General features: G+C 39.1%; 1 protein-coding gene across 1 annotated transcript; it reads right to left on the bottom strand.

The window, feature by feature from the left end:
* Positions 1 to 250: 250 nt before the first annotated feature.
* Positions 251 to 775, bottom strand: LOC149192488 (uncharacterized). The gene has a single exon (XM_089406952.1). The coding sequence runs from the start codon at positions 773 to 775 to the stop codon at positions 251 to 253; it is 525 nt and encodes a 174-aa protein (XP_089263078.1).
* Between the last annotated feature and the right edge of the window lie 12,275 nt (positions 776 to 13,050).

Raw genomic sequence — 13,050 nt, 5'->3', positions numbered from 1 at the left:
TCGATGCCCCATCAAAGTTTAACTTCATCAAATTATCTCTGGGATATGCAAAATTGTTAGAGCTTTGAGCTCTCATACTATTTCTGCTGATTTTTTTGGTATGCACCATTTCATATTTCAAATTTAGTTTCTTTAAAATTTTCTCCTCACTCTGATCTACTTTCCAATCATCCGCATCCCATTTTTCCACCAGAATTGTTTCTCTAGTTAAGTTCACTACTCTGTTCCATATTATTTCCGAATCTTTAGATTAGTCTTGGAATACTCTGCGGTTCCTTTCTTTCCAAACCATCCAAATCACAAAACCCGCAATGAGATCCCAGGCCTTTCGGACTACTTTACATTGGAATTTTTCCTTCTGCCAATGAAAAATCACTTCATTTATGTCTCTCGGGGGCCTCTCAAGTTTCTGGAATAGTTTTCCCGTTTCAATCCATAGCTTCCTGGTATATACACATTTGATTAACAGGTGATCTTGTGTTTCATCTTCACTATTGCACAGGTAACATTTTGCAGGCCCACTGAAACCTTTCTTTTGGAGTTTGTCCCACGTCAGGACCTTACCCTTAGCTACTAGCCATGCAAATAAGGTAATTTTCGGCCACCAATTGTTACCCCAGATGACCTTCCAGTCTTGGTTTTCTTCGTTGGTCACCTGTTGGTCTGCCAGATAGTATGCCTCCTTAACGGTGAAGGATCCTTTCATTGAATTCCCCCATCTGAGAATATCCCTACCCGTTCTAGCTTTTATTTTCCTGGAATCCACCTCTTCCATGAATGCTTCCTGTTGTTCTTGATCTATCTCGATATCCCATTCCTCTGGTCTTATCCATTTCCGCCAAATTCCATCCAATTCGTCTTCTTTCTAGTAATCTTTGACATATCTACGGTTATCCCCTATTTTTTCCTGTATGTTTTGGATTTTTTGAATTCTGCTCATTTTCCCTCTTTGTTGCCATTTCTCATCCCAGAATTTGGCTTCTCCTCCTCCTCAAATTTCCCAGAAGGCATTCGTTTCTACTATATCTCAGTTTTGTCGAGCTAGATCCCAGATTGCCGAGCCTTTCGGGGTTTCCTGCAACCAGTAAATACCCTCGTAGTGTCCGTCATATTGTACTTGTGTCTCCATAGTGCTTTCCATAGGTCATTGCCCCCTCTTAGCCATCGCCACCAAAGTTTGGCTCCAAGCACCTTGTTGAGTTTATCAGGATCGCGCAGACCCAAGCCTCCTTCCTCCTTTCGTTTAGTCAGGTGTTTCCATGATACTAAGGCCCACTTCTTCTGTTGAGTCGATCCTCCCCAAATGAATTTCCTCAGAATTTCTCTGATCTTGGTGCAGACTCCTTGTGGTACAACCATAATCGATAGTGGATATATGGGAATTGCTTGCAGCACTGATTTCACTAATACAATCCTTCCAGCAATATTTAAAGTTCTGAAGGCCCAGTTAGCCACTCTATTTTTTAATTTCTCTAAGACTCCTTGCCAATTTTTCTGTCTTTTAGAGTTGAAATCCAGTAAGTTTCCCAAGTATTTAGTTGGGAGTTCTCCTTGCTTAAATCCCAGCATCCTGGTCAAATGGATTTTGACTGACTCCATGGTATTGAATATAAAGGTGCATGACTTTTCCTTATTGATCTCCAACCCAGATGCTTCCGCAAATAAATCCAAAACCTTCTTCAGATTTCTCACTTCTTTTACGGTTGGCTCCCCAAATAACATGATATCATCTACGAATTGCTGATGGGTTATAGGCAATTCATTACCCCATAGTCTTAGCCCTTTGATTTTATTTGCTGCTCTTTCTTTTTTAAGATATCTGCCCAGACCCTCTGCTGCTAATATAAATAAGAAAGGGGATAAAGGATCACCTTGTCTTATTCCTCTAGATGCCTTAAAGGTTTTCGAGGGAGTTCCATTGACTAATATTGAAAAATTTGGAGTTGATATGAGACTGTGAACCCACTTTATCCACCTAGTACCAAAACCGAAATTTTCCAAGATTTCTTCCAAGTATTTCCAGCTGATTCTATGATAAGCTTTCGATAAGTCTAGTTTAATCATCATTCCTTTTTTCTTCTTCGCCTTCAGCGAATGAATTACTTCTTGAGTAACCACTAAACCATCTAGAATTTGTCTACCTTCTACAAAACCAGTTTTTTCAGGGGATATTAATCTATCAGCAGGGGTTTCAGTCTTTTGGCCATCAACGTTGCAATTATTTCGTAGATAACATTACATAGGGAAATGGGTCTAAATCCCTTAGCATCCTCTGAATTGTCATTTTTTGGAATCAAAGTGAAAAAAGTAGAGTTAATGGCTGGCCATACCTTTTGATTCATACGGGATTCTTCTATCAGGTCCAGAATCTCCCTTCCCAAAAAGTGCCAACCCGCTTGATAGAAATCAACCGTAAAGCCATCCGGTCCTGGCGTTGTACCCTTCTTCATGCTCATCACCACTTCCTCCACCTCTTCAAAACTAGCTGCTCTCATTAGGGCTCTATTCTGGTCTTCAGTTACTATCCGAGGAATGGCCTTGCAAACTTCCTTTATAGCTTCAGACCTGTCCATCTGGGGTTCAGTCAATATTCCTTTGTGGTATTCCATCAGTACTTTTTGAATTCCTTCCTGTTCAACAATTCTCTCTCCACTCTCGTTCTTGATAGATAGTATCCTGTTTCTTTGCCTATGTTGTATCATTGCTTGATGAAAAAATCTAGTGTTCCTTTCCCCCTCCCTCAACCACTTTATTCTAGATTTCTGTCTCCATAAAACTTCATCCTGCTTTCTCCTCTCCTCCAGTTTTCCTAGAATTATCCCTTCTTCTCTGCTACTTTCCTCTGTCCTTCCTTCAGTTATTATCCTTTGTTGCAAAGTTTCCATTTCTTCTTCCAACTTCTGTTTTTCCTCCATGATGTTTCTGAATTCTTCCTTGTTCAATTTCTTTATCCTTCCTTTTAACTCTTAAAGTTTTAGTTGGAAGGTATGCATTTTTCCTTTTCCCTGTACTGTGCTTTGCATCCACCATTCTTCCATTTTTTGATAAATTCCGGGTCTCTAAGAAAACAGGCTTCAAATCTGAAGGGCTTCTTGCCAAGGTTATTTTTAATATCCACTTCCAATATAATTCGCCAATGGTCTGAGCCAAGGGATGGCATGATCTTTGCTTCTATGAATACATCTCTGTTCATAATTGTTTCTGATATTAAGAACCGATCTAATCTGGACGCTATTTGATTCCTTCCCCCTCTCCTATTATTCCATGTATAGACTTCGTTGATAGTTGGTAAATCTACCAACCTTAGACCATCTATCATATCATTGAACATTTCCATATACTGGTTTGATTTTCTTATGCCTCCCTTTTTCTCTTCTAGAGACTGGATTCAATTGAAATCTCCTCCTACAATCCATGCTATCTCCGGATATAATCTGCGAGTTGCTTGCATATTTTTAATGAAATTTTCTCTTTCTCTCGGAGTATGAGGACCATAAACCCCTGAGATAATAACCCTTTCCTTCGTCCCCGCTGTTCTTCCTGTACCTGTAAGAATTCTGGTCATGCTGGTCCAGCTTTCAAAAATTATTTTGTTTGGATTCCACAAGATTGCAATGCCCCTCGCTGATCCGATTGCATCTTGTCCCATGACTTCGTATTGCAATTTGTTGTTTTTGATTATTCCTTCCATTTGCTGCATGGTGATCTTTGTCTCTTGAAGGATCATAATACTTGATCTGTCTTTTTTAAGTTTCTCTTTCATATATCTCTGCTTTCCCTTACTATTCAGACCCCTAATATTCCAACTGATAATAATCATTTTAAACTTTTGGAGGAGTGGAAAAATACCTCTGACAGAGGTATCACTTTACCTGAATTTATCAATATTTCGCCAACTGTTTGGATCGTTTCATTCATCGTTTTCCTCCCTCTTTTCCTGCTGGTTTTGCCAACACCGCCAATTCCCATCTGACGTCTTTCCTGTTCTCCTGATGTGGTATCCTGTTTATCCATATTCTCCCCTTTTTTATCTTTGTATTTTTGAAATGCCTCCTTATATAATTGTTTTTTACTGTCTGGTATGAATCTTTCGTCCAAGTTTTTCCATTCCTGAATTAGTTGTCTCATAATTCTTTCTTCCTCTGCCTCGTTTTCCTTCTGGCTTTCCGTCTCCATTTGGGCTTGGTTAGTCAGTATTTCTATCTTTTCAGCAGCTTCCTCTTCATTCATTTCTCTTGCTCTTGTGTCTTTCTCTTTAGTTTCCTTGACTATTTCCATGGGTTCATTCTCTGGATCTTCTTCCTCTTCCAATTTGTCCTCACCCTCTTCACTATTTTCCTGGAGGATTTTGAACTTGTTCTGACTTTCGATGTTCAGTGGTTTCACTTGTGTCTGTGTTTTTAGACCTTCTTTACAGACTTTCTTCTTTCTGGTAACCTGTTGGAAACCCTTGTCTATCTCCTCAGTTCTCTCTGCTTCCCTTTGCTGTTCTTCTTTTTTCCTTATATATTTTTCCTCCTTATTTAATGGACATTGCCTGTATAGGTGTCCATACTCATGGCATCTTCTGCATCTGAAAGGGATATGCTCATAGTCTATTGGCTGTTGCCATACTTCACTGTGGTATTCTAGTTCTATGTATTCCGGCAGAGGTTCGGCTATATTCATGTATACACATAATCTTGCATATGATGTATACTTGCCTTTTTTCGTTGCTTCCGCTACCTTGACAAAAGCACCAATTGTGTTGCCTATCCCCTCCATAATCTCAGGATCCCAAAATTTCACTGGTAATCCAAACAGTCTGACCCAGATCGGGGTTTCCAGCATCTTTTCCTTATCAGGGTTATATTTTTCTTCCCAATACTTCATGAACAGTCTTGCATTGTTCATAAAATATGGCCCTTCCTCAAAAACCCTTTCTTTATCCTCCAAATTCGCAAATATCGCTGTAAAGAACCCTTTTGCTCCTAGTTTCAGCTCGATGTGCCCTTTTGGCCTCCATCTTTGGTAAATCCACCTGTGTAGTTCTTTTTCAGAAGGCCAATACCCTATGAACTTGCAGATCAATGCATGATCTTTCATGTAGCTGTTATATTCCTCCAGCTTGTTGTTGGGTATTATGTACCTAGGTTTTTTCTGAGCCCTTGGTAAGCACTTTCCTCCCGTCTTCATTTGCCCCAAATTGCCCATCACTGGTGCTTCTTTATTATTCTCCCTGGCATTACTCTGGTTGCTGCTGCCACTTGCCTCTCCTACAACAATATTCTTATAGGAGGGGATCTCTCCCCTCCCTTGCCGATTTTCCATTGTTTTCCTCAGCACGGACTGTATTGAAAAATTCCACTCCTATGCTGAGGTTTCTTGCTATCTCCTTTGCTCCAACCCCGGCTTCTCCTGCTCGTTTCCCCTTTGCGCGTTTCTTCCAGACCTCTCCGCGATTTCTCCTACAAACCCTAGCCCGCCGACTGTAGCCGACTCCCCTGTTCCTTCATTCCCGTCTCTCTCAAGCCAGTCATTATTCATACGTCATACCAAAATATTTTATAATTATTAATATATACATATTTTAAAATTCTATATATCAATTTTACCTTAAATATTTAAGGAATTACCTATCTCTTTCATATCACTTTATGATATGAACAACAACAAAATTAATCAAATTTATTTTTATTTTTATTTTCAATTATACTCTATATTGTTTATTTTATTCATTAAATATTTTATTTTCATTAAAAATAAATATATAAATGTAATATTTAACATAGACACAATTACACATTTACCTCTAACTACAATAAAATTAAAATAATTATAAAACAATAAATAAAAAATATTATATCTATATATATAATTCCTAAAATAAAATAATATATATATATATATATATATATAAAATTTCTATTTTAAGTAAATAGTTTCTGAATTTTATCTCTTTTTACACATGAGAAATAGGACCTTGAAAATATGCAACATTAAGTATTATAAATACAACATATACTTTAAAATGTTATACCTGTATAAAACATATGTTTAGAACAAATATAATTTTAAATTTTCTGATTTGGGTAATTTATTTCGATGAGCTTTATCGCTATATATAGATGAGAAACCAAAGCTCACCATAAACCATTCATTATAAAGATTAAGTTACAACACTAGTAGCATGAGTTGCACACTTATACTAATATGAACGAAGAAAAATATAGTAGAAAGGTTGCATATCTTATATAGGATTTTGATGTGAGACGTCCAAATAATTTTGATCATGGTGAAATTTATTGGAATACAAATTATCAGTATAAGTGTTTTGTCTTATTCGACTCATGAAATATGGTTAGATAACTGTTAATTTTATGAAGTAGAAGAATCTGACGAATGTTCAAAGGTTTTAATAATGTAACATATTTGATAGTAAAATTTTCGCTATCGAATAAAATATTATAAAATTAAAATAATGATAAAATAATTTGAAATTTCCTCAGGGACGGTTTCAATATGATTAGAAGTGGGTTGATATGTTAATCATTGGTAATAAGTTAGGACGCAACATCCAATACATCTAGCGTAACTTCTAACTGAAAGCTATGCAATCTGGTATTAATGCTTAGGGTTACGACGAATGATAGGTTTGTCTTTTAGTTTAATGGCTTTTAGGTTGATGATCTCATGCACGAGTGTTGTTAACCGGGTCTTCATAATCATTGTAAATGTGTTACAAAATCTGTATAGATGAATTTAGTTAGTAAAGGTTGAACACATACTTTTGCAGAACAAAAATACGGAAAAGAAAATCGAAAGTTGAACACATACTTTTGCAGAACAAAAATACGGAAAAGAAAATCGAAAGAACAAAAAAGTTTATTGATTAAGAAAATAGGTTACAATGCTCATCATAGAGCATTACTGAGTGAAGATCCCAAGATAATGCACCATAGTGGTGATCAATGAGAGGACTCGACACCTACAGCAAGTTCTGGAGAGAACTAACCAGTTGCGGAGTGAAAGGAGGAGCAAATCAGGGAGTAAATCATGCAGAAAGGATCATGCATGTAGTCCCACAGCAAGTTCCAGAGAGAACTAGCCAGTTGCGGAGTGAAAGGAGGAGCAAATCGGGGAGTAAATCATGCACAAAGGATCTTGCATGTAGTCCCATGCATGCATGGATAGTCAAAGGCGCCAATTCGCTGAAGATTCCAATGTTGAAGCCTTGCATGTCAGTGAATGCTCTAACTAAGTGTCCGCATGTGCTAGTAATGAAGGTCAGAGGTGTGTAGTATCTTCAACACCCCCCCCTTAAACACCACTATGGGGAAAAATAGAAAATGGGCCCTGTCAACTAAGGCCAAAGGTCACCCAAAATACAATGCAACTTGTACTAAAATTGAGGAAAAAGGGAAACCTCATGGGTCAAGCCCACGCTCAAAATACAATGTAATCAAAAGAAAAGAGGAAGAAAAGACAACTATTAAGCAACTATGTCCTTCACTCCATGACGATCGCGGAGAGAGTGAAACTTTTGCTCAGTGAATGTCTTGGTGAAGATGTATGCAGTCTATTCTACTGAAGGACAGAACTACAAATCAATGACCCGATTATGTGCTAAGTCTCTGATGTAGTGCATATGGATCTCTATGTGCTTCATCTGCTGCCGCTGTACTGGATCCCTACAAAATTTGAGAGTGCTCTAGTTGTCACACCAGATGAGGGTGGGCTAGTTGAACTGGATGCCCAACTCAATGAGGAAGTGTTGTAGCCACAGAGTCTGAATGGTGATGTTGACTACTCCTCTGTACTCAGCCTCAGCTGAGGAGAGAGAAATAGCAACCTGCTTCTTAGTCGACCAACAGATAGGGCTAGACCCTAGACTGAGTGAATATCTGGAGGTGGACTTGTGATCAATGTTGTTGCCCGCCCAATCAGAATCTGTGAAGCCAAGGAGATCCAATGCAGTGCCTGCTGCATAGTGAATCTTGAAGGTGATGGTTCCCTGCACATATCAGAGAATGCGCTTGGCAGCTTTCCAGTGTAGCTCATGCAGCTCCTGCATGTATTCGAAACTGCCCCTACTGCATATGAGAGATCTAGTCTGGAGTGGGTGAGGTACAGTAAGCTCCCCACTAGTTGTCGGTAGAGAGTACTGTCAACTGATGGATTGTCACCTCCATCCTCAAGGCGGAACCCAGATAGAAAAGCAGTTGGTGCTGGTTTACAGTCAGTCATGTGAAATCTCTCCAGGAGATCCCGTGCATACTTAGCCTGAGAGAGTTTGATGCATGTCGCATCTTGACTGATCTCAAGACCAAGAAAGAAGTGTAATGGACCTGTGTCTGTGATCAAGAACCTAGCATGTAAGGTCCTCTTGACTGCAGCAATGGCTGAAGCTGAGCTGCCGATGATCAGGAGATCATCCACGTACAAAACTAAGATAAGAGGAGAATCATGTGTCCTGATCATGTAAACATTTGGATCAGACTTACATCTTTCGAAGTTTTGTGATAAGATAAAAGAATCCATCTTCGCATACCAATGTCTTAGGCCTCCTTAAGGCCGTAGAGAGACTTCTTCAGTCGCAGACCAAAGATGAATGCTGAATGAAACAATGTGGCTGCTCCATGTAGATCTCCTCAGATAGGTCTCCATGAAGAAATGCATTCTTCACATACATCTGATGTACTTCCCACCCCTGGGCAGCCGCAATGGCAAGTGCAAGGTGTATGGAATCCATCTCTGCTACTAGAGCAAAGGTCTCATCATAATCAATGCCAGGCACTTGCTGGAAGCCTTTGGCTACTAGCTTGGCTTTCTCTCTGGTGATTTGCCCATCTGCAATGATCTTGGTCCTGTAGACCCATTTGCATTGGAAAAGTTTCCTTCATGAAGGAAGGGTGACCAGATCCCAGGTTTGGTTCTCGAGGAGGGAGTTGTACTCCTCCTCCATGGCGGACTCCCAAGAGGCATGCCCAGTAGCCTCAGCATAAGACTGTGGATCAGAAGACTGAACCAAATGACAATGTCAGGATGGCATTGGTTTAGTTGCTGTGACGGCAAGAGGAGGCTCAATAAACTCTGAGCTAGTCCTCAGCGGATTAGAATTATCCCCCACAAGACCATTTCTAGCAGCTGGGTGGTCTTGTGCATATATCTCACTTAAGTTCCTTGTTCTCTGATTTATGACAGGGGAAGATGATTCACTGGTGGAAACCAGATCTGGGCTGGGATGTGGATCATCATATGCATGCACTAGATTTGTATCTAGAGACTCTGTCTCTACATCAGCATGCTCTATCTCGGCATTTGCATGCTCTGTATCTGCATCTGAGTGTACTGAGTCATCATCTTGGTCATGAGGTAGATAAAAGGTGTCTGCATGTGAGAGACTTTCCTCAAATTGGACACATCATTCAATGATGAGCTTGTTCATAGAGGAAATCAGGGGTCGGTATCGGTTCACACCATCAGGGTATCCAACAAAGATGCACTCAATGCTCTGTCGATCAAGAGCTTTCCTCTTTTTAGAGGGGATCCTGGCCCCTGCTCGGGAGCCTAAAACATGGAAGTGGGTGACCTCTGGTTTAGTGCCACTCCAAGCCTCAAAAGGGGTCTGATGCTTGAAAGATCTATGAGGAGATCTTTTCTAGATGTAGTTAGTATAATTAAGCACTTCAACCCATAGCTTATGAGGTAGTGACTTAGCATGGAGCATGTAGGAAGATGTCTCTTTGAGAGATCGATTCTTTCTCTCAACAACTTCGTTCTGCTACAGAGTGTATGGAACTGTGTGTTGCAACTGTATGCTGGACTCAAGGCAAAGGTTTTAAAGTTTTGCATTAACATATTCCCCCCCATTGTCTATATAAAGGGATTTGATCTTTCTCTCTGACTATGTCTCAACTAGTGCTTTAAAATCTTCAAAGTGTGCAAAAACTTCAGATTTGGCCCTGAAAAGATACACCCAAGTATACTGTGAGAAATCATCAATAAATATAAGCATATACCTTGCTTTGTTGATGGAAGGATGAGGAAAAGGCCCCATGATATCACTATGGATCAGAACTAGAGGATAAGATGCTTGTGAGTCTTGCCACTGTCAAACTTTTGTCTAGGATGTTTGCCAAGGACACACCCTTCACAAACTCCTTGGAGAAAATGATATTTGGCAAGCCTTCAGCCATCTCATGCTTGCTTATCTGCTGCATATACTTGTAATTTAAGTGACCAAACCTCTCATGCCAAAGCCTACTACTATCATAAACATGTGTAAGCAATAAGGAGGATTCAGATCCAATAAATTTAGAAAATGTATATAGTCTAGCTCCATTGTTTACCTCACCGGTTGCAATTTTGGAGCTCCTATGTAGGTCATATATGTTCACTGCATCTGGAGTAAATTCCACATTCTTTTTGGTGTCGAAATGAGTGATTTGATAAACTAAAAGTAGATTTACCAAAAGTTTTGGAACATTAAGCACATCTTCAAAGCTTCCGTGTAAAAGTTCCACTCTACCTTTTCCGGTGACCTGAATGTGTGAGTCATCTCCCATGAGGATGGGAGGTCCTTTGCATGCATCCAAAGAGGAATAGAATTCCTTTGTAGTAGCCATGTGATGTGATACACTAGAATCTATAATCCATGCATCAGGGGAAGAGTTAATTACAACTAAAGCATGGAAATTGTTACCTTTCTTGTGTGGCGAATCCTTAGTTTTCTTCTTGGCACCCCGAGGGATTTGGTCCCCAAGGTTGTGCTTCTGAAGGATTTGTACCATTTGGTCAATTTGTTTCTTCATGCAAGAGGATTCCAGATGGAATCCTCGGTGACAGTAGGTGCATTTGTCAGAGGAGTCATTGAAGGGCTTGGTATACCCTTCCTTCTTTGGATGGGAATGTGCTTTTCCCTTGTCTTTTTACTGCTGATTTTTTTGATTTGAATTAAATCTGTGATTTTTATTATGGCTACCATCATGCACAGCAAGTGCATGCGCTTTTGGAGGTTTTATTTTCGCCATGCCAATGAATTTATCTTGCTCAAAAGTGAAGGATTCCATGAACTCTTTGAGAGAAGGCATAGTGTAGGATTTACCTGTTGCGATTCTTACTGAATGAAATGTTGACACAAAGATGGAGTATTTAGGTCCGAGCTTTGACATAATAGAGAGAACTTGGCGACTCTCCTCCTTGGATTTGTCAATTCCACAACCCTTGAGTTGCAGCAATAGATCATTATATTTGGTGAAGAAGTCTTGAATTCTGTCATAGTTCCATGGATCCAATGAGAGACACTGCACTTTCAGTAGATGTTCCTTCATCTGATCGTGTTTCCTGTAGAGTTCTTCAACCTTTTTCCAAATCTCATTGGCAGTAATGCAGGCAGATAGATGAAATTGCAACTCTGGGGAGATGCACATGCATATGAATCCGTGGGCCTCATCCATGTGGTTAAGGTACTTGCATTTCTCTATGGCTGAAGTGGGTTGCACTTCTGTAGCCATGGTAATCCTGTATAACCCTTTTTGATGAGGGTATCGAGCCATTTGGTCCTTCCATTCATGATAGTTGTACGTTGTTAGGATTGATGCTTTAGGAAACTCCATTTTTCTGTCGATCTTCGATATCCAAGATGTAATACCTGCAAAATAGAGTCCTGGTGCGCCTTTTATCTAGCAACCTGCAGGCTCTGATACCATGTAAATGTGTTAGAAAACTTGCACAGATGAATCTAGCTAGTAAAGGTTGAACACATAGCTTTGCAGAGCAAAAAACACTAAAAAGAAAATCAAAAGAACAAAAAGAATTATTGATTCATAAAATAGGTTACAATGCTTATGATATAGCACTATTGGGTGAAGATCCCAAGGTAATGTGCCATAGTGGTGATCAATGAGAGGACTCAACACCTATAACAAGTTCCGTAGAGAACTAGCTAGTTGCGAAGTGAAAGGAGGAGCAAATCACGGAGTAAATCATGCAGAAAGGATCTCGCATGTAGTCGCACAACAAGTTCTGGAGAGAAGTAGCAAGTTGTGGAGTGAAAGGAGGAGCAAATCAGGAAGTAAATCATGCAAAAAGGATCTTGCATGTAGTCCCATACATGCATGGACAGTCAAAGGTGCCAATCTGGTGAAGATTCCAATGTTGAAGCCTTACATGTCAGTGAATGCTCTAACTAAGTGTTTGCATGTGCCAGTAATGAAGGTCCTAGATGTGTAGTACCTCCAACAATCATGAAGGAGAACACAGAGATTGATAGATTAGAAACTAAGTAGTGGATATGTGGGAGGAGTATTTCAATCCAATTCAGTTATTATTTCTATGTTTGGTGGTGTTTTGGGTTCCACTAGTAGTTTGAATGGATTGGAAAGTTTTCTTAGATTTTTCTCCTATGATAATTTATTTCCCTGGTTAGGCGAGGAGTCTAGAGTGGGAGGAGAAAAAATATTAGTTCTAAGAAAAATTATAATGGGATACAAAGATTATGAAAATAAATTACCTGTAGGGAAATGCTAAGTTGGGTGAAAAGCACAAGAAAGACATAGTAAGAGAGAAAGGTGTACTTTAAAGGAAAAAGGACTAACTCAAGAAAAGAAAAAAACAACTCAAGAAAAAAAACCTAGTTAATAAAAGGGATGTAGACCCTAGAAGTAGGATGTTCACAATGAAATACCACTAAGGAATACAAAAAGGGTTGCTATTTTTAGAGGAAAATAGTTTGGGCTTGGGGGAATTGTTTCTTGTAGTTGGTTGGCTCTATCATATAGGTTTTCCAACATATATATTTTTGTGAAATAATATTAAAGTTGTGTTATTAGATATCTTTGAAGGTTGTATGATTTCTCCTCATACCATGTGTGCATGTATCATTAGATAATGTTAAAATTGTGTTATTAAATATCTGTGAAGGTTGTGAGATATCTCCTCATACTATGTGTGCATGCATCATTAGATATAAATGTGTGTCTAGTTAAAATTAGAAACGAGATATATGTCTCTTTATGTTTGATAGTGAGTTGGAAACATTTGATATGCCTATATATATATATATGAAAT

This window comes from Pinus tabuliformis, chromosome 2_2 (assembly GCF_031772625.1).
Source record: "Pinus tabuliformis cultivar Carrire ecotype Pingquan chromosome 2_2, CPIR1, whole genome shotgun sequence".
NCBI lineage: Eukaryota > Viridiplantae > Streptophyta > Pinopsida > Pinales > Pinaceae > Pinus > Pinus tabuliformis.
Note: the sequence above shows the minus strand (reverse complement) of the source record. Positions and strands in the feature narration are given on the sequence as shown.